At 41.8% G+C, this 22,246-nt stretch overlaps 1 protein-coding gene across 3 annotated transcripts in view; it reads left to right on the top strand.

The window, feature by feature from the left end:
* diaph1 (diaphanous related formin 1) overlaps positions 1-22,246 on the top strand; it is a 74,061-nt gene that overhangs the window by 5,901 nt on the left and 45,914 nt on the right. For 2 of the 3 annotated variants that reach the window (XM_076046802.1, XM_076046804.1), the window contains exons 2-17: positions 2,446-2,472; positions 3,008-3,166; positions 3,453-3,554; positions 4,082-4,212; positions 4,830-4,913; positions 5,002-5,065; positions 5,366-5,508; positions 5,674-5,779; positions 5,959-6,069; positions 6,281-6,399; positions 7,335-7,451; positions 9,612-9,727; positions 12,206-12,270; positions 13,696-13,875; positions 15,659-16,180; positions 18,358-18,478. In XM_076046802.1, coding sequence (XP_075902917.1) covers positions 2,446-2,472; positions 3,008-3,166; positions 3,453-3,554; positions 4,082-4,212; positions 4,830-4,913; positions 5,002-5,065; positions 5,366-5,508; positions 5,674-5,779; positions 5,959-6,069; positions 6,281-6,399; positions 7,335-7,451; positions 9,612-9,727; positions 12,206-12,270; positions 13,696-13,875; positions 15,659-16,180; positions 18,358-18,478 — 2,167 coding nt within the window. The remainder of the gene's footprint in view (positions 1-2,445; positions 2,473-3,007; positions 3,167-3,452; positions 3,555-4,081; positions 4,213-4,829; positions 4,914-5,001; positions 5,066-5,365; positions 5,509-5,673; positions 5,780-5,958; positions 6,070-6,280; positions 6,400-7,334; positions 7,452-9,611; positions 9,728-12,205; positions 12,271-13,695; positions 13,876-15,658; positions 16,181-18,357; positions 18,479-22,246) is intronic. The other variant, XM_076046803.1, reaches the window with a different exon arrangement.

The raw sequence follows: 22,246 nt of genomic DNA, 5'->3' as shown, positions 1-22,246 counted from the left end.
TTAGTGCAGTTTGCGTTCTGGCTATAATTTACAAGTTACATTTTTCAGGCAGTAGCATTAAGGGGAGGGATCCAAAGTGGTAGAACTTTTTAAAATAAATGGCAGAATTAGTCAAAAACCCACATTATTTATTTGGCAGGCTTTCCCAACAACTTGTGATGTACATTCATTCTGAGCCACTCAGAACTTTTACACCTTATTAAAAATTGAGTTTGACGTTAAATCTTGAGGGTTTTGTCTGGGTCGATAGCAAAGCTGTTTATTAGTTTTATAAAGTTGGGGAGTGCCATCACACTCAAATATATCTGGACTAATTGTCTTGTTTCATTTCCTCTGCACCCAAACTTAACATAACTTAACTTAACTTAGCTTAACTTAACTTAACTTAACTTAACTTAACTTGTTAGTAAGGACATGTAAATCTCCAAGACCCTTGAGTTGGATTTACTTGTATAGCTCCTACCTAAATGACTGAAGCCTCACAGACTGCAGTTATGCATTTATTTCCTCTTTGAAAAGACGCAAAGAGACGGGGTGACAGTGACCACTCTTGTGTTGTGTCGAGGTCAGCGGAGGGTGTTTGGGTTAGGCTTGCTGTCACTATTAACAACAGTAGCCTTAGAATGAGGGGCAGCCATGCAGCAAACATGCCCCACTTGGAGCGACGTGTAATTGCAATTTCCCACATGCAGCTCATGGTGCCCTGATGTTGAGTCAGTAGAGAAGGTGGACATGTAGGGTTTGAAACGACAGCATTGAGGTCAGCTGTGAAAGAAGTGATGGATGCTCTTATATTTTCGACCAGCATGTGATCCGTAGTAAGTCAGAACAACTTTTTTATAGGAAATGAGCAAAAAGATTTTTATTTGTTGTTATAAACAAATAAAAGCTCTTGCTTTTATCAAGTGCAGAAATTGTATAGGATGATAATTTGGATTCATTGTGTCACATGAAGCGGCAGAGGATGGGTGGATGGATGATGGACGGGCATATAAAAATGCTAATGATGATGGGAGATGAAATGTAAGATTGTTTCTTACCTGCCCTGTTTCATAATATTGGCATTGGCTGTGGTGGTTGAGTTGCATAATAATATAAACAATACACAAGGCTGCAGGTTTGATCCCTGGCCTTGTGCGTGGATGGAACAGTGCCTTAAAAATGTTCAAGTATATCTACCGCTTGGTTGACATCAGTTAAAAGAAATTGCATTAAGAAACTGTTATATCAAGGATGCACAATGCAACAGTCTCTCTCTCTGCTCATCAAGCTGCCTAAGCTCATCATATATTGAAAACAGTAGAGTGTGTTCAGTGACTCAATTTGGGCTTAAAACGTCAACGACGTTGACTGCATAGTGGTCTGTAGGTTAGTCTTTGCCTCTTCCTTGTGATCGACTTGACTTTCTTTTCTTGTGTGACTACTCGCAGTTCCTGCTCCTTTTTTCATCTGCATGTTTCCGTTCCGTGCGCGGCGGGCATGACTTTCTCGTTCGTGTCATTCATAGCCTCAGCGTGCACGTCTTGGTGTTATTAAATAGCAGCTGCGTAAGCGGAAACATGCACGTCTTGACTGCTCCCCAGTGATGAGCAAACCTACTTCCTTTCTTCCACCTCTTAATCTCTTGCAATGCAAATATGCGCCACCATTACGCTAAAACAGAACACTTGGTTAACTATATTAAAATGGCTGCAGAATCTGCTGCTTATCTTTTAATGGCAAAATGAATGCAAGTTCTAATTTGACAGTTGTAATATTTCTTATTAAATAGCTCCCGTATAAATTGACTTTATAACAAAGGAGCTGTGCAGACAAACTGCAATAAGTTCAAACAAATGAAATGCAAAACTGGTTGTTCAATGAGGTTGGACAGCATTCATGTGATGAAATCAAAAATCCAATATTGTGGCTCCCTGTGATTAAAGGAAGGTGAGACCACAGTAAAAGACACTAGTTAATGTTGTATTTGATGTATTTTAATATGTGATTCAATCCATTTTTGTGACACAATTTTCTTGCAGTTTTTCAGTGGAACACATCCCAAGTGGATTTTGAAAAGGGACATTTTATTTAGCATTTGCTGACACCTAGTGGCCAATTCACGCAACTACACCCATGATGTATTTGTACTCGTACCGTTATCTTACGCTGTGTCTACTTTAAATCGTTTAGGGCTCGTGATTGTCTTCTGCGAATTTAGAATAATCATTTCAAAACCTTTAAACATCAAGTTCAGTAGAAATCTTTATGATTAACTTAGTAATTGTTTTCCCTCTGTCCTGCTTTGAATCACAATGTAGATGGTTTCTTAGATTAATTCCTCTGAATTCATTTTTCTCCCTTTTTCCCCCTCCTCTACCTACCTCTCCATTTCATGTCTCATGTTTGATTTGTCCTACCCGTCTTTGCATTCCTCCCTCCCTCGTATCTGTTCATCCTCTGCAGAAACTCAAACGACTGATTCCCGATGAGGTAGGTTTGTAACCACTTGCCACCGTCACCTGTGTGTTTGACTGAACCACCGGCACCAGCACAAGTTCTGATAAACTAGCTCACCCTTTAACCACCACACCTGTGTCATTTTCTTTGCTCAAACCCAAGTTGTTGCATCTTCAGTCTGTTTTCTGAGCTGCTCTTGAGGCCGTGCGTGATTTGAAGATGCGCACTGATGCAGTGAAACGCTTGGCACATCCACCCACAAAGCTTTCATGAACCTGAAACTGATGTGTCTAAAACTCATTATAGATGACTATTAAGGGTCAATGTGCCAAGGATTTCATGTATTTAGATGTCAGTGTTCACCATTGTCCATGTGCCATTTATTCACATCATTCTCTAATACTGATATTGACCACATTGTCATTAAAACCAGATTGATGAACATTTTTAATAACAACAAATTGCCTTGTCTTGTGTGTCCTGTCGGCTTTTCCGTCATTACAACCATTCCAAAAGATGTGTTTTCCCCTCATTCAATAACTTGGGTCCTGTTGTCTTTTTAATCTAGCTGGAACGTCTCACCAGTATGAGGAAAGGAAAGGAAAAAGGTGGCCATGCGCCGGGTCAGCGACACTCTGCCGCTGCCAATTACGAGATAAATCCTCAGAGCTCACTTTTACATGACCATTCTGATGATTACGTCCTGGAACTTTTCGAACAGATGCTGGTGAGCAAAACAGTAAAGGTTGCTTGTACTATTGTGTCTCTTCCTGTCTGTGAGAATGACCCTTGACCCTGGACGGCAACATTTAAGAAGTTTTTACAAAATTCTGCTTAGGCCTGCTTAGTGTCTCCAAAGTTTGAGAGGTGTGTGTGTGTGTGTGTGTGTGTGTGTGTGTGTGTGTGTGTGTGTGTGTGTGTGTGTGTGTGTGTGTGTTTTTGGGGTTTTCTTGTATCATTGTGAATATTATACCAAGTTGTCCATTTCCTAATCTATTTTTCTTTTTTATTAGGTTGACATGAATCTGAATGAGGAAAAGCAGCAGCCTCTCAGAGAAAAAGACATCATGATTAAAAGGGAGATGGTCTCTCAGTACCTCCACACATCTAAAACTGTGAGTGCCATAATAAATGAAGCGTAAACAGTGGACTGCAAAAACTTTGTGGACAGCCTAATAAAAAGTCTTGGTTTTAATTAAAATCTGTTTGCAAGCATTTGGTCCATAACCTGCAAAAATGACTTGTTGTTTTGTCAAGGCAGTATTTTAAGATTCTTTCAGTGCAGGTGTCGACAAATTGCTTGAGTTTCTGTTCTGTGTTTGGTCAGCTTCCCTTGAGTAATATGACATTATTAAATGTGGTGAAAGCGAGTTGCTCAAAGGATCAACATAACCAAGCACAGATGGTAGCTAGCACTGCTCATTTAACTGTGAAATGAGTCCATTATAAAAAAAAAAAATAAATATTGCGCACACCAGACCATATTTCTGCTAATCAAAATTCCAAGCGGGGCCCGACCGTAGCCTCTGGAGGCCCCGCTGTTGTGGAAATAACGACAATAATAAAATGTAAAAAAGACAAATGGAAATGTTGCCGTGCAAACCAGCGTGTGATTCTACTGTGTCTGCACTCTGCTGTTAAGGGCCAGAACCAGAAGGAGAGTTCCAAATCCGCCATGGTGTACATCCAGGAGTTAAAGGCAGATTACCGAGACAATCATCTCCTGAGCTGTCTGGAATCTCTGCGAGTGTCACTCAGCAACAACCCTGTCAGGTAATCAACGCACGTGTAATCAGATACAGGCGAGCGCAGATGTTCTCTGCCCAAGTGTGTCTACTTTTGTTTTACTGATGAACCCAACCGTTAATTTCCATATGCTGGATCTGCGACAACGTGAGCAATTCCCACAGCAGCAGCAGCAGCATTTCCATAGGCCTTAAGTCTACCAGCAGGCATGTGTGGCAGTGGCGTCGTAATCTATACAAATGTTGACATAAACGGAAATGCAACTTGAAAGTAACCTGTTGTTTAAATTTGTATCTCGCTGTGTTCATCGTCACGTGAGCTCAGTGCTCCAGACAATGGATGCAATGGGCGAGAGCTTGTGTTCATTATGATGGTTATGCCTTTTAATGCACAAAATGTATAATATAATAATGTAATGATAATTAAAAGTAAATAATTTTCAAGCTTTATTGATGACAATATAACAGCTCACGTATACCAGACATTGCTACCTAAATACGAAACAGTCAATATTGATCCTCTTCTGTTAAAATAAATAAGTATTCCAAAAATAAGTTGTTTTTAAACTGGGGTTTTCAACATTTTCATCATCACTAAACAGTGTAATTAAAAGTAATTTTGTCACTTTGTCATTTACCTTGTAGTTGGGTGCAGAACTTTGGTGATGAGGGACTGGCCCTGCTGCTGGGTCTGCTGAAAAGACTCCAGGAGGATAGAGAGGAGTATCCGTAAGACTCTTTAATAACGCTTTTAGGCTGCTGGTACCCTGGGATGTGTTTCAATATTTTTTCCCATTTATCTCCTGCCCCATTATAGGACGGTTGGAGTGAAATGTCAGCATGAGATCATTCGCTGTTTAAAAGCCTTCATGAACAACAAGGTAAACTGTTTCTATAACTGGTTTTCGAGCTACCTTTTCAAGCACTTAGTATTTTATGCTGTGTTAATAGGAGAATTGTCACTGTTTTTATTGTAATGAAACAATTGACTCTGAGACTATTTTGCTGTCACAGAGACAAACCTCTGTCATTACATCTCAGGAAATCCAATTATCTATCAATATCATTACTTATCTCACAATACCATTCTGCAGCAGAAAAAAAAAAGAAAAATCATTAGGACTTAACGAGGTTCTGCTTTTTTTCGTCTTCTTCTCCTCCCTTTACCCCCATTTATTTAGTGTGGTCTGAAATCCATGCTGGAGTCAGTGGAGGGAATTCCGCTGCTGGTCAGAGCCATTGAGCCAGCGGTGCCACACATGATGGTGGATGCGCTCAAGCTGGTTTCTGCCATTTCCATTTTGGATCATCCTGATAACCTGTAGTACGTATTCAAAATGTTGCAAGTGTACACACAAATACTTGAGCATTCAGTTACTATTTTAACAGTGACATGGGTTATGAACTATATTTATACTAATAAATATAGTATAATAATTTATACTAATATCATTATTTCGTATACTGTTTTTTTCTTTTTTTTTTTCAGTCACGAGCGGGTCTTGGAATCCATTACCGAGGAAGCAGAGAAGCGGGATATTGAAAGGTTTCAGCCTCTGCTGCATGGCATGAAAAATCAAAATATTGCTCTTAAGGTAAAACCACACTTGAGTTATAACATTAACTGATGATAAATAATTTGGTTCGACACGTGAAATTAGTATTACACATGTATTTTCCGGACAAAAATACCCAGTGTAATGCAGGATTTCCTAAACGGTGAAACAAATATTTCAGGGCCAAAACGCTTCAAAGCCATGTTGCTTTTTTTCAGGGTGTCTGCATGCAGCTGATCAATGCCTTGATCAGCCGCGGAGAAGAGTTAGACTTCAGGATCCATATTCGCTCTGAACTGCTAAGATTGGGACTCAGAGAACAGCTGACGGTACGCTGTTTTCAAGCTTCTTTCTATGTCACTCTTCACTTCTAAAAATCAACTCTTAAAGTCTCAGTCTTAATGTCCCCTTCTTCGTCTGATGCATCTGTCTGGCCAACCTTCTGGCATCCATTTTAGACTATCGAAAAGTTTGCCTTAACCTCACCCACCCCCGTGCCTCTCCTCCTTGCCCTTTCATTCCATTTTGCTGTCGCCGCAGGAGCTGCGCAAGATAGAAAATGAAGAGCTGAGGGTGCAACTCACAGTGTTTGATGAGCAGGCCGAGGATGACTCTGAGGACCTGAAAGCACGCCTTGATGACATCCGCATTGAAATGGAATATCCTTCCACTGGGCAAAATTGTCTCTCTGTACAAAATTGCCAGGGTCCATATTTGATATAGAGACTTTAAATGATCTTATTTTTCATTTAAATGGCTTTTCAAGCCTGATGAATGGGAGGATTAACCTTTTCGAATGTGATTTAGGATGAAAAAATGTGTAGGATTCAGACCGATGAGTATAGGGAACTGTGCACATCTATTTCTAGCACTAATGAGCCACCAGGAATCATCTGATATAACCTATATAACGTCTCCTATTCCTATGGCTTTATAGGATGTTGACAAAATTAATTTTAAATCAGTCATACTTTGAAATGTCATAGCTATAATACAGCTCTGAACGATGTGTTTATTTCATAAAATGATAATATATAATAGTTGCTCCAGTCACATAAGTGACAATAGAAATATACTCAATTTAAGTGGCTTTTTGATGTTTTTGAGGGTGAAATTATGTCACTCTCCCACAACATAATTTTAAGCGCATTACTTAACAAAAAAGTGTTTCTGCAATACCCTTCAACGCAGATTAAATTAAAAGGCAAGAATGCGAGACAATATCTACGATTACATATTTCCATTTTACATGCAGTAAACATTCTCAACACCAGGTGTCTCCCGGTAGTCGCAGAATGGTTTAAACACAGGCAACGTCACATTTAAGTTTTGGTCACAGAAACATTACTCAATTTTATAATGCTGTCAAATCATGACAATGCAAATGATGGAACCACTGTGTGAGATGTTTGACGTCATAGACTTTTACACTATCCCCGTCCAACTTGAGGCCTTTTTGTATTTGTGAAAATCAAAATGATCACTTTTGTTTGCTGTGTGTTCACCCTTAATATCCAGAATGGCTTATCCCTACATATAAAAAGTGTTAAAATGTTCTATATTTTTTCTGTGACACATCCTTAATTTTTGGCAATGATGTGAAGGAAATTTTTGACATTTTGGTCAACACAGTGAAGGACTCGAAGGCTGAGACCTACTTCCTCTCACTGATGCAGCACCTCTTGCTGATCCGCAATGACTACATGGCCAGGTAGGACACTGCTTGACCACACACAGACGTTTAGAAATTCCCAGGTGATGTGACACAGGGAGATGTACACATTATTGTTTGGTGAGCTATAGAAAAGATGGCGCAACGATCACTGTGTGATGTCTTTTTGAAGGAAAGTGAAGGTAACTATTGAAGAGCACGCTGTCTTCGTTCTACCTGGCTGTCACCAAACACTCAAGGAGATGACATTTTCCAAAACACCGGATGGGAAATGCATTTAAAACCTGAAAAAGGTTGACCCAAAGAACGGTCCCAGCCTTTGAAATTTCACTTATCACTTTCGCCTTTATTAGGTGCTCTCCTTTTGTTCGGGTAATCCAGGAGAGAGGTGACTGTAATGGAATCCACAGAGAGACGGTAATTGAGAGTAGGAGGTAGATGTCTAGAGTGGCAAAAAATACAGGTTGATAATTATAGAGATGAAAGGAGAGAGGAGGTGGAGCGTGAGGTAATGATGAAGAACACATTCAGTGCTGAACTAAATTGCGAAGTGGATGTGGAGAAAATTAGAGGGCTTAGCATTTGTCTGTGAGTCATTGAAAGCCTACCTGCTGTTTGCTGGGTCTTTTATTCATTCTTGCTCTCATTATGTATTCATCTCAAGCAGAGACAGACACCTGGGAATTTATTGCAATTTAATGTGCAGTAGACTGGGTGATTTGGCAAGAAAAGTCATATTGTGATATTATGGATAATATTGAGATCTGCAACTGGCAGACATGACAGACACAAATTCAACATCTGCACTCCACCTGCTCTGCAAGAGAATGTGGCCACACGTAGCATTTCACTTCGGTCTCAAAACACAGCACAGCCTGATTGCTTTCTGAGATTGAAAGAACCCAATAAAGACTGCACCAAATAATCATACCGTCACATTTGGAAACACAGCTTCATTTAATTCAGCTGCAGCTTTTTCGTGACTTGAGAACTGTGAAGCCCAATGTTTGGGATTTGATTAAGCACTAAAAACGAAGGAGCTTAAATTAATCTTTTAAATGTTTAAAAAAACAACAACAATAATAAAAAAATAAAAAAATAAATAAAAAACAGAAATATTTGTACCTTAAAACAGTATCTCTGACAAGGATTGGTTAAACATTCTAAGATTAGTCATGTTTTAGGGTGCAGTATATAAATGGACTAACAGTTTTTTTTTCTTTTATTCAAAATGCTTTTTTCAGTCTCGTAAACAAGAAGTCATAATACTAATGGTAGTATAATGGGTATTTATGTCACACGCTTAGGACCAATAATATTATTTAAGATGCCTTGTGTTTCTCTTTGTTTTCTGATTTTAGTATGACTTGTCACTTATCGAAGTTACTCATCTAAGGTTAAGTTATTTTTTGGAGCAAAACATATGCAGTTTTTCTACAGTGACACTAGATGGCACTCTTGCTCCACGGATAAATCTAAGTCCAAGTTAAAAAAAAATAGAAAAAAAAATAAAACAGAAGTGCTCAAGTATAGTGACAGAGTGGAATAAGTGTTTGACAAAGGCAGAGTGACTTGGAAAGACGGAAGAGGGAGGGAGGGAGACAGAATAAATATTGAGTTTGTGACTGTGGCAGCGTTTAATGGGGTCAGGGAATAAGACACCTCTAAAATTGAGTATCTGAAGCCAGCGTGATCAGACACGGTGTGCTGGACATTCACCAAGACACCCTCACGAACACAATTGCACACAATCAATCTTGGTGACAAGACCCACAAACCGTCATGCTCAGACAGACAGCCAATCTCAGTCGCAGACAGTGTGACAAAGCACGCGTGTTCAGACATTTGTCTGAACAAATGAACCTGCCTACTTTTTGTCAATCCTACTGTATGCTCACGCGCCGTTATTTATGGCGATATTTTTGCTTCAGCATCAGTCATATTCATCATAAGTCTCACGGAAAGTGTTTTCCCTTAATGGAGCGTTGCGTTATAAACCCCCTTGTTTTATTGTGCACTTCCCCTCTTCAACTCATGTGTATTATGATTTCTTGATGTCTCTTAATTACTCCCACTGTCCATCTCTCTCTCTCTCTCTCTCTCTCTCTCTCACCCTCTCTCTCTCTCGCTCTCTCTCTCTCTCTCTCTCTCTCTCCCACTCCCTCTCCCTCTCCCTCTCTCTCTCTCTCCCTCCTGCAGGCCTCAGTACTACAAGCTGATAGATGAGTGTGTTGCTCAGATCGTGCTTCACAGGAGTGGAACAGACCCAGACTTTAGGTGCAGAAACCTCAGCCTTAACATTGAGGGCTTGATAGGTGAGTCGTTAAATAAAAGAACACCGCACTGTATTCTTCCCTCTTGTGTATAGAATACTAATCTTCTAATACCCCAGCCTCATTAAATTTTATTTCTTGCATTTGTAAAGGAATTAATGAACAATCCGGCACAAAGGAGCAATCTAATAAGTCACTGTTACTGCAAGATCATCTGGATTAAAATTCATATTTTACATCAGATCTATAACCACCTCCTCACTGGCCAACTGTATTGCTCTTATTAGACTTCTGCCAGTTCCATCTGATCTGAAGTTAATTTGATCATAATTCTTGTTATATGGTTGTATTTATGCTAAAAGAGACACCGTTCTGGTTAACCACAGGGTGGCGCCAAAGAGGACATTGGTACCCTGCATTGTTCTCGTTGTCTGAAAAACTTCAACAGATTTACCAATCCATGAGTTTAATTAAAGAGTGGAGTAGATTAAATAATTTCTCTCCGCTTGATTCCTGACATAAACTCAGAGACTCAGCTTTTCCACAATGTCTTTGTGTTGTATTCAAAATATTATAGTATGTCAGCAGTGTCCCGCTACATTGAGCGCAAACATCCCTTATCTTCCAGGGACATGTTGACACTTGTCTGACTACGTCTTAAAGCAAAAATCTGCTGCCCATATGGATTGGACTTGCTTGCTGAGCACTTTCCTCTTTTTAATGCAAAATAGCTTTCGTTTATTTGCTTTCTGTAAAAGTGAAGCAACCCGAAGAAAAATGTATATATTGAGGCTCATTTGAAGCCAACAGACGGCTTTTGGATGTGGAGGTGTATACAAATCAAGTACCTGCCTAAGTCATTCTGCTTTTTATGAAATCCCTATCTTTTTATTGATATGCCTAAGCAGCGGCTCAGCAAGAGCCTGAAAAATTGCAAAACCCTGACTGATAAAATGGCTTCAAGTGCCTTTGAATGCATCATGACAAAGAGCCCCCTCCCCTCCTTCCCATAGTTATCGGTACCAGTGTACGAGACACTAATTTACGTTTGGATGTTTTTTTTTTCTGGACATTACAAAGAACGACAGCGATTGCCTCTAACTGGTTTTGTTGCTTTTCACTCGGTTGTACGAACACAAAATACAGAATTTTGTCTGTGTACGATGACTCCAACATATTACCTGTGGACTATAGTAAACTGAACTAGAGCAGACTGAGGTGCAGGCCGTGTCTCCAGAGTTCAATACACCCTTTATGGTAGGTCTCTGTTGCTCACCGCAGGAGACTCTAATTGCACTGCTTCTAAATGTGTCTTGACACACACACACACAGGCTGGCTGGCCTCCTTTAAGACTGTCAGAGTTATTATCGGTGGAAAGCAGCCCAATTCTGCCCCGCATGCATTATTTAGTGTTTTTCTTTGAACTCTGAAATTCAGCTCAGTTTTTTTTTTCTTCGCTCTCTGACTCACTTAGTGCTTTCTATTCCAAGTTTGTCCCATATAGCTTAGCCACCATGACAGAAGTTCCCCCTTTTCCATTTCATATCCAATAACTGTATAACCTTGTACATAAATGTGCCCTAAATTGTTTGTGCATTTATGTATTATTGTGAGGTTCTTTCATCTGACAAGACAACACTTTTCCACAAAATAGAGCCTTTACAATTTTTTTCCCCTTTTGCTTGCTATGGATGTGTCTCACCACAGGGAACCTGGCACAGCTTCAGCTCCTTTTTTCCCCACTTATGTTTTATATTTTAAACAAGACCCTAGAAACACTTTTTGTTCCTTTGGCTTCGTGTGCCATTTTAGGGGATGACAATAAAAACTCTTGAGGTACTGAGGCCTGTATTTTTAACTGAGCTTTCAACAAATCAGCGTGGTACATTGTCTGTCTGTGCATCTGTGTTATCCCTTTCTAGAGCATCATGATGAGTTTTCTTTGATCCGTTGACTTGGTGACATTCATATTCATGCTAATTAGCTCTTTAATGCACTTGCTCAGCAAGCCCCTGGGCACTGAGCTACCTGTTGTCCTCCTGCAATTATTCCACAAACACACCCAGTTGGCTGCCGTCCACCAAGCTGAAGCACTGATAATGAAATACTCCCAGGCTGTCATATTAAGATTTCTGTCAGACTAAAGGAGGGATAAACGTAAGACTTTAAGATAAAGAGGTGTAAGTGGATCTCGAGTTAACTGGACACGCAGTGGAAACAAGGGACCCAACTCATTAAAAGCTTAAAATGTGATGCTGTGTTCAAACGGCAGAAACCGAAAGATGTGTTGGTAACGTGATCCCATCGCTGCAGTTTTTGATTAAGCAGCGTGATGGGGACAAAAGGGATTGACGCGCCTCACACGTCCCTGTGTACACACTCGCCCGCATCTGGTTTTCAAAATGTATTTGCACACACAGCGTGTGCCAGACTGAAGGGTGCGATAACTACGCAGCTATGCCTGGCAGGTCCTTTGGCCGACTGTCTCTCACTGCCTTTTTCTTTTTTCTTGTCCGCAGACAACATGGTGGATCAGACCAAGGTTGAAACTAGTCAGGCCAAAGCAAATGAGCTGGAGAAAAAGGTAAAAGACCTGGAAATGTTTTCATGTAATGCACATATAAACATGTATGGCCCCTGTATGTGTACATATTATTATTATGTCATTTTAGTCATTCAAAACGTGCACACTTGAAATGGTGTCTCACGTTTAGGCCCACTGGGATTGTAATTAAATTCAATGTGACAAGTGAATCTTGCTGACATGAGATGACAAATATGAAAGCTGGGCGGACAGTGGGTGACTAAGAGGACGAGCACGCACCCGTCCGACGGCCACCACGCGGACTTGGATTCCTGGCGAGCAGAAAGTGGGCATGTCCACACGAGACATGCCTTGGTGTTTCTGTCCTGGTGGCAGGATAATTGTGAGGAGCGAGCTAAAAACTAGCCCTCTCTCAGCCAGGCACGAGGAGACAGTCTCACATTTAATCATATCAGCGCCGCACACACACACACACACACACACACACACACACACACACACACACACACACACACACACACACACATCCACAGCAGCATACAAAAACGCACTTGGATTAATTTTAGTTGTACACACGCACACGCGTGCATGCCCCATAATTCTAGTTGTGTATGATGGGGTAATTGCAGGCACTCTTGCTGGAATCATAAATGATGCTGTCAGGGTTCTGACAGCAAGAGTTACAGATCTGCTGTCGCCAAATTAAACAAGTGTGTGTGTGTCTGTGTGTCCTTGAAATTCGACTGTTTAAACACGCTCATCCGTTTTTTCCAAGTGTCCTGGAAGTACAATCCTTGAAGGAATGTGAAAGTGAGAAAATTAAAATTGGGGGTGAAATGTCTCTCCCTTTCTTTATTTTAATGGACGTGAAGGTTTTGAAATGGAAGAGTGAAGTGAATTTATACAAGTGCACTGAAGCATCATAACTTGATAATTGACACCAATTTGCAGAGTAAATTGCACAATGAAACCGGAACCACTAGAGTGCAAAAAATGGCCTCGACAGGCTTTCGAGATACGGAGGCTTCTGCAGGTTTTAGTTAGCAGCTGAAAGCTGCACACAAATATACATTTCATGCTGCATCTTTACTGTTTTTTGTTTTATTTTTTTAAAGAGAACTCAATTTCTTGGTAGGTTTGGGTTTGAGGGTCATATTTGTCTATTTTCCTCGAAAACAATTTCCATTTTCTTTTTTAATCATCCCTTAAACATTGTTTAAATTAGTTTTTGCTCAAATTACAGCCATTAGTCGGGCTCTCTTAATTTGAGGCACTAATGTCAACAAACAACATTTTTAAACAGTCAGACAAATTAGATCTGATTTAATGCCGATTTCATTCTGAGTAAATAGCGGCAACTACCCGAAAATTAGTTTCTCATTGGAATAAAGAGTACAAATGTTTGCTTGCACTTTTTGGATAGTTCATCCACATGCTCTTTCTTTGGTGACTCTTGTCTTCTAGCTGGATGCAGAGCTGACGGCACGCCATGAGTTGCAAGTAGAGCTGAAGAAACTGGAAGGGGACTATGAGCTCAAGCTGCAGGACTTAAGCCAGGAAAAAGAGAAAATAACTACTCTGAAGGTAGAGAAAGAAAAGGAGAACCATGGACTTCAGCAGCAGCTTGGCACCGTACAGCAGCAGGTACTAATAGTCTTTTCTTTCTATATGCTGTAAAGTATTATTGTGGTAGTTCATGCTAATCAGTGCTTCTGCAAATTCACGTAAAACATGAAGTGAAGTACCCGCATCAGCACTAGTGGAAATCTGATCCGCCTGAGGAAGCTGCTTAAGTGGTACAGTTGTTACCTGGCAGAGTTTCTTAAGTTTGTTAATAAACCAGAACGAAAACATCGGAATTAACAATCAAGATTAAGCATCATTAAATTCTTGTCATGTTCTGTCAAAAGGTTCACAAACCAAATACTTTCCTGGAATGCACAACACACTACCAGGCATACAGAAAAAAACTCTATACAAAACACTACAAAAATAGTATTTGAAGCTTGGAGCTGACACAGGTTGATGCAGAGACAAAAAGATTCAGAAGCAAATGCTCGCCTGGAAACAAACACACAAAAACATTGACGCAATGGTGAATCTTTCCAAAAAAAACAACAACACTAAACATTGACACTGAAAGAAGTGAAATGAAGAACCACAAAGGATGGAGAAGAAGGAACGGGTTTTACAGAAGCCAAGATGCCTCTGTGTGTGTGTGTGAGCGCGTGCGTGCGTGTGTGTATGTGTATGTGTGCGCGTGTGTGTGCTTCAAGAGTATGGAGGCAAACATGAGGCTTGTTTAGCTGTCAGTGTCCTGCTGCCACACCAGCTGGACTCTGCTTCACAGTGACACCCAAACTCACAAACACACCCAAGTGACCCAGAACAGTCTGCCTCTGTGCATGTGTGCACACAAGCGCATGAAGACGTTTGTGTATGTCAGGAGAACTAAACAGCTTTCAAAATGAGCCTTATCCAAAGTGGCTGATGCCAGCAGTCTCTTCCTCTCGCCACACATAAGCCCAAACACACACGCACACACATGCGCGTGCACGCTCATACACACCAAGTAGTCCAACGTATCAACAGGATCACCAGCCGGGCGCCTAACAAGCTTCTCATACTAAGATGGCTCACGTTTTGTGTGTTTGAGGCATTGCCCATGGAAGATTTCTTCACATGTTGAGATCTCTCGCTGTCCCTCCGTGTGAAGCTCTGCCCAACTCTTTATCTGCTGCCTCGCTGAGGAAGCTTGCCTCCAAGGCTCTTAAAGTCTGTCGTTTTTTTTTCTTTTTTTGTCATCCAAAGTTGGAAGAAACAACACAAACAATTTGTTATGCTACAGAAAGGAAGTATAATAACTACATGCATATACACACTCTGTGTTCACATTTTCACGTACGCAGAGATACGGGAAATGACTTGCTCACTTCAAATGGCTTGTGTTGTGTATCAATTCAGGGCCCCATCTTTTTCATATGCAAATGCCAGTTGGTGAATTTAATTCATTTGGATGGTTTTCTTTGGGATTGGCATTTCCCTGATTTAAACATTTAAATTGGTAATGCTTTCAGTCTCCCTTCTAATTTAGAAGTTTGACCTCCTCTTTCAAACTTTTACTTTTGAATTTCCTCTGTGGACTTAACTCTGCCTGCGATGTTTGCCTCTCATCGCTTGGCTCTCCACTCCCTCTGAATCGCTCCAAAAACCCCATCCATGCCTGGGCTTTAATCCCTTTTCTTAGTCACTCTTTCTCCCTTTTGTCTCAAACATAATCACTCTGCTGGCATCATCCATTCATTAAAAACAGTGGAAATTGGCTGGCCCCATTTAGAATGAATTAAATGCACAGCAAATGAGTTGTGTTGAAAAGGTGCAAACTTGTTTATATAGCGTTTTTGATGATGTTCTCGTTTTCCATCAGGTTGAAAAATTGTCTAAAGATCTGGAGGAAGCCAAGAAGAAAGTGGTTGAAGTTCCTGTACTGGTGCCAACACCCAATGTGCCCCCTCCACCCCCACCTCCGCCCTTACCAGGCCAAGCAGGCATACCTGTAGCACCGCCGCCCCCTCCTCCTCTACCAGGCCATATGGCCATGCCCCCCCCTCCTCCTCTACCTGGCCATATGGCCATCCCCCCCCCTCCTCCTCTACCAGGCATGCCAGGACCTCCACCTCCTCCACCTCCTCCACCTTTACCAGGCATGCCAGGACCTCCACCTCCTCCACCTTTGCCAGGCATGCCAGGACCTCCACCTCCTCCTCCGTTGCCTGGGATGGGAGGCGCACCTCCACCTCCTCCCCCACCGCCTGGTCCTGGTATGCCTCCACCCCCACCTATGTTTGGAAGCTGGGGTCCCCCTGCTCCACCACCTCTGCCTTTTGGGCTCAAGCCCAAAAAGGATTACAAGCCTGAGGTGACGCTGAAGAGAGCCAACTGGAGCAAGGTAGGCTATAGGGATAAGTGTTTGGCGTGTCACCAGCAATCAAAGATCATCACTTTCAGAATTGTGAGTCATACATAAATATTGTGTGGATCGTCTCTTGTGTTGTGTCTCTCCACAATAGTGTGTATGTTTCAGGATGCATAACGCTACTAAAAGTAAAGGCTAGCACATGTTTTACCCTAATGAGATTTAAAAGACATCTCGGTTTTTGTGTGCAACACTGTGAGAGGGTTGCGAGATGAAGACTCAAAACACCAAGTTTCTGACCTAAGCTGAATTAAATGCATGCGTGCACCTCATGACTATGTGAATCATGCTCTTCTCCCCCCTCTCATCTGTGATGGTTAAAACATCAAAACGGGGCTCTGTCTTTCTTTAGCCTGAAGCTACTGTTTAATGGCTTCAGTGGACTTCATCAGCGTTTAGCTTCTCTTGCTCGCTCGCTCTCTCTTTTTTTAGTCTGTATATGTATGTGTGTGTGTGTGTGTGTGTGTGTGTGTCTGGCTGGTGTGAGTGTTTGACAAGGATGTCACTGAAATTGCTTTTTAATAAGTCGTCTTCTTTTAACTGCACCACTGAAAGATAATTAAATTGCTGGTAGAAAAGGATAGTATTCTTTTGTAATTTAAATTAAGTTTTTTTCCCCCCCAGCTTGGTCTCATACCCCTTTCTTGTGTGCTCTCTTGCTTTCCGTCTTGCCTCTTAAGCTTATCCCCGTATCACATTTCCTTTTTCTCTCTCTGTCTTTCCCATCCTACACCACTATCCCCAAGGCTTTTTTTTCATAATAAAGGGGCCGATATCTGTAAATTTATGACAATTGCTCTCTCACTAGCCCTCTGTTTCACTTTCTTTCTACTCCCTCCTCCACATCTCCCCTTTGACGAAAATATTTGGAAAGTTAAAGAGAAACATTCAAAGTGAATTGTGACCAGAATAGAGAATGACAGTAAGAAAATGCTAAGGACAGAAAAAAATAAGATAATGAAAATTTTCTATGTGTGAACGGTTCTCAAGACATTAATGTTCATATCCTTTCAGTGAAAATAACCACATTTAGAAACTTGGTCAGATTGATCATTATGCAGTTTTCCCCATATTCAGCCCTGCTCTTTATTTGCACAGCCCACGACTCTTTAAGCCTCTATTTTTGGAGCGTTGCACGTACTCTCGCTTCCCCTCGCTGTCTTTTTTCTTTCTCCAACAAAAAGTGACTAGTTGGATGCCGGACCTCAATTACTTTAACTTTCACTGGCTCATTTTTAATGAAATTTGAAAGTTTCATATCTCTGAGATGGCTCTATGCAATACTGGGCATAAAAAGTTTTGGAGTGATAGTAGATTATGCCTGTGATAAGGAAAAGTCAAAAAATGTGAAGAGAAAACAGGAGACGGTGTGTTTGCGTGTGCATGTGAAAAAAGGAAGAGAAAAGAATGAACTGAATGCAACCGAATTGGAAGTAACCTTCCCCATTCAATGTGACCCCTCAGGTTCAGCACTACCTGAGTTCTTAAGCTTTTGACCAGGTGGCAAAACCTAGTCGCGGGTACTATTTTAGTACCTACTTGGCCAGGGTTCTGAGTGAGGTGAGTCGAACTGAAAATGTGACGCCAGACAGTGGGCAGGCCACTGATTGGACAGGGAGTGACAACACAGGATAATTCATGGGAGTAACACCTTCACAAAAACCAAGCCTGCCAACCCCCCTGTCTCCCAAAAAAACAGACAGCAGTGACATGAGTTTTTATCCTTGATGTAGTTGACGGGGGTTGATGGCCAGCAAACCAGTGCCACAGTCGGGCGACAGGTTGCAGACGTCTCTGTGCTCTGCAGTGCACAAAAAAAATTCAGAGGGAATTCGACAAATCGACCTGCAGCGATAAGGTCCGTCAGGTCTCTGAGCAGATGGCTGCTCATGGCCACCACTGCATATTGAAAACGTGTCGAGTGAAGCTTAAAAAAACAAAAAAGTGATTACCGTAATACGGATATGGTACCATAACATCTAGTTGAAGGGACTTTTGGGCCGCCGTTGTCGAGTCAAGTGGAGGCGAGTAGCGCTAAAACCGTGCAATGAAAAAATCGGCCTATGTCTGTCAATTACAGGGAATTATTTTCTGGTTGTCTTGCTGAAAATGAACTCGTGCTCAGTCTTTGTCTTCGCCCCACTATCCAGATCAGCCCCGAGGACCTCTCTGAAAACAGTTTGTGGACCAAGGCCCAGGAGGAGAGATTTGAACTCGAAGAACTCTTTGCCAAACTTACCATGACCTTCTCATCGCAGACAAAGAGTGAGTGTCTGGCCTCTGGACGCACTTGCTGCTGTCATCGCGTTGTGTTCCCTCTTTAACGAGCCTCTCCTTTTTGTGTGTCTGTTTGTGTTTTTGTTTTGCCGCTGTCTCCACCTCTTTGCCTGACGCCGTGGTATTTAACTTCTCCTGCATCAGCAGCTAAAGGTAGGAATATCAGCCAACACGCTTCCATTTTTGTCCCTCACCTTCACATCTTCACAGGCCCTCCACACCTTTCCTTTACCTTAACGAAGGACGCACCGCACATTTACATTATTCAGCGGCGCTCTGTCAAAACAGCGGCTCCCAGGTTCATGAATAAACCACCCGCAGCTGTGTCTTGCGCACGCGTTCTCGCCCGTACGGTATGAGCGGGACTTGTGTGGAAACGGGGGTGAATTGGGACTCGAGGTAGGGTGGCGGGAGGGTGAGACTGCAGTGGTGGAGGGAGGGATAAGGAGAAGGTCACTGATGTCCTTTGACTAGCCACCTGCTGTCCTGGCACAAAGCGCTGACACACCGGTGGACAGTCGCACGCGCACACCTGTCCGCTCGTATCACCTTGTCGGTGGTCACTGTGCCTTCTGCCTTCTGCACTCCTCCATATTCATTCTCCTGAACCACAACTCGAGGAAATCACAGACAGACAGACAGATAGCGTGCGTGTGTGTGTATAATTCCATCTGACCTTCAGATTCGGTCTCGGAAACACTCGCACACACACACACACACACACACGCTGACACCGATGCAGCTTTCGTTTCATATATACATAAACAGAAATGCACGCACAATTACGGCCGACGCGAGGCGGCGATGTCATTTAAATGTCAGTGTTGGCAGCTGTCCCGTCTGCATTCACCTGCATGACAGGCCCTCACATCCGCCCGTCACTTCTTGATTTGACGCGCCCACACACCCGCCCTTTTGGCCCCTGCTCCGTGGCCGCCGCCATTTATTGGCTGAGACAGCCGCCCGTTCTGGTTGATGTCTTATAACCTTTTCTGTGAGCTGACTATGAAGACTCCGTGGCCTTTTCATAGCCTCGCACCTGTCTCTGCGTCTGCTGCGAAATGTATCTTCGGCTCGTGTTGGAAGGAGGCGGGAGGAAGAAACAGTGAGTGACTGGCGGTCCATTGGGCTTTGGATTGTTGCCGTTTGTATAAGGAATTTTTTTTTAATTTGTAATGTAATGTGTTTTATTTATATAGCCCTTTACAGCGTCCTTTTGGAGATTTGTCTTCATTTTTTTATTTTTTTTTTTACAGTCTACAATATTTTTTCATTATTCAGAATTGGAATTTCCCTTATAAATATGTACAGGTTTAAATTCCACCATTGCAAGTTTGAACTTTACCCCACATTGCTGAAAACCCTTCGCATAAAACCCAATACATTCCTTCTGACCTCTCAATTTTTTTCTCCTGATTCCTCACCTCTGGGAGTCCAGCACCACTCGTCTATCCTCCTGATCCTCCTCCTCCTTTTGCTTCCCATCCCTTCTTAGCCATCGTAAGCAGGCCAGTGCCACAGCGGGCCAGCGCTGACCCTTGCTGACCCTTCTTCCTCCTCTTTATGAACTGCCTGGCAGTGGTGCTGGGTTTGCGCGTCCTAGCACACCCACACACAAACGAGACATCCGAGGGGAACCGTGCTCTAGGCCAGGTCATAGGTGACCTCTGAGGCCCAGTGAAAAAAACAAAACCTGATAGCGGGAGACGAACCCTCCGGCTATTCGCAGCTGTGTCTTTTTGCTCTTCATCTATGTGATTAATTCTATTTTCTAGGTGTCTATCAGAACTACTCTGTATTTTTTATCTGTTCCCACTCTCATTTATTTACAACAGGGTCAAGTTCAGTTGTTCAGCTTAGGTCAGTTAATTCCCACACTGCAATACATTTCATGTGCTGAACATGTCCAAATATGACCCAAAATCCAGCAAAATTAAATAAGAACTCAATTTTAAATCTGTATCTGTGACCTCGTTGACCGGTCTGTCTTTTTATTTTTACAACTTGCTTTGTATTTGATGTTGAGTCAGCAAACATACATACTATGTTGTTTTTTATCCATTAACATGGTAGACAAATGTATATATTTCATAGTCAGTGAGGGGAGCAAATCTTATTATTGATGCAAGCTGTCAAGGCTCTGTACAGATAAACAGCCTCCAGAAGGTTCATATTCTATCTGCTTGGCTTCTCGCTGTCTATTCAGTTAGGCAACGCTAAACCAGACTTAAACTAAACTTCTTCGTTAGCTCTTCCTGAGGGTTCAAATACATTTTAATTGATTCCGTTTTTAGACACCGCCTTTTGGATTTTTCAGCCCCTTCTTTGCTCGACTTAGTGCGGTAGTTTTGTTCTGGACTGGAGTGGAGGTGAACTTTAATTCAAGCTCCCTTGTGAGAAAGCACAAGGATTCGCTGTTGACGGTCTAAGTCCTTCAGCCATTTAATCGATATGGATGCATTGTGCTCTCTTCTTGCTGTTATATTTCTGACAGATGTCTGAAAATGTCTTCCCCTCACTCCATTGTTGCGCTTTACCAGTATAAAGGATTATAAGCCGAGAGCTGTTATGAATGTCTGCATTTGTGTGCAGTCTAGCTGTTTAGATGAGCAAGTTTTGATGTCTGCGACGGGGATAAGGTTTCAGGCAGCGAGCTTATCCACGCATTCTCCCATAAGCCGCTAGTTCTTATATCCTCTTTGTAGGTGCTAGTATCTGTTTTCTACTTGTGTCCCGCTTCCTTTTCTTGTGATTCCTTAAAATTCTGATAAAAAAAATAAAATAAAAATTATAGCTAGCTTGCTGGAGGCATGTTTTCATACACTGTATTTCTGCCTCTGTAAGTTCATCACAAAAAGGAACTTGTTTGGTCCGTCAAATCTGTCTGACTTCATCTTTAACATTGCAATGTTTTTATTAGCATCCAAACTGTAAGTAAGCTTATCCAAGTTTCCCCATTTGCAAGGATCGTGAAATCATGGTGGTTGTGAGTTTCTCCAGTAAATATTCCATGCTCTTCTTTTTCTTACTACGGGGACTGTGTATGATGGCAGGTTGAAAGCGGTGCCTCAGATAGCCCAATTAGCAAAAGAATAAAGTGGAGGAGGAGGCGGAGGGTGGTTGAGACAAAAGGAAAAGTGAGCACCGGGAAAAGGCTGGGCTAGAGGGAGTGGTGGTGATTAATTTGATTCACGAGAGAAAAGAGCCAGAAGCGTATGATTATTAATCCTCATAATGTTAGGATCACTTCCGTATTCTAGGTCTGCAGCTTTTAAGCGCTTGCCTTTTGCTTATTTTGTTTGTCTCTCTGGTTGAATTTGTGCTCTAAAGTTCTACAACAGCAGAGTTGTAGTGCAATACAAGTTTCTTTATTAGTGGATGACAAACCCTCCACGAGTCATTTGTGCTCGCATGTTCGTTCCTCTTCTTTTATCTTCTTTTTACAGCCCTCCAATATGCAAAGGGTCAATCCCACTTTCACATATTTATTAGTGATTGGATAATATCAAGATCTCGAATATATCTACAAAAACAGGGTGTTCTCAGATTTAACTTTACAATTAAACAAATTGTAAGAAGAATTTTTCCAAAACTGAGGAAGCATAGCAGAAACATCATATATATAAAGTTGTTGTTGAATTATTCAAGCATTGTTAGGAGATTTTCAGTTTATTTATAGCTATTTATCTTGAACCCCTGCAGCACTGTACTGAAGGGGGCCTATTCAGTAGAATGCTCTCCAATCGTCTGTGAGGAACCAGA

This window comes from Nelusetta ayraudi, unplaced genomic scaffold (genome assembly GCF_046127955.1).
Source record: "Nelusetta ayraudi isolate G7.1 ecotype Tasmania unplaced genomic scaffold, CSIRO-AGI_Nayr_v1 ptg000090l, whole genome shotgun sequence".
Lineage (NCBI taxonomy): Eukaryota > Metazoa > Chordata > Actinopteri > Tetraodontiformes > Monacanthidae > Nelusetta > Nelusetta ayraudi.
Note: the sequence above shows the minus strand (reverse complement) of the source record. Positions and strands in the feature narration are given on the sequence as shown.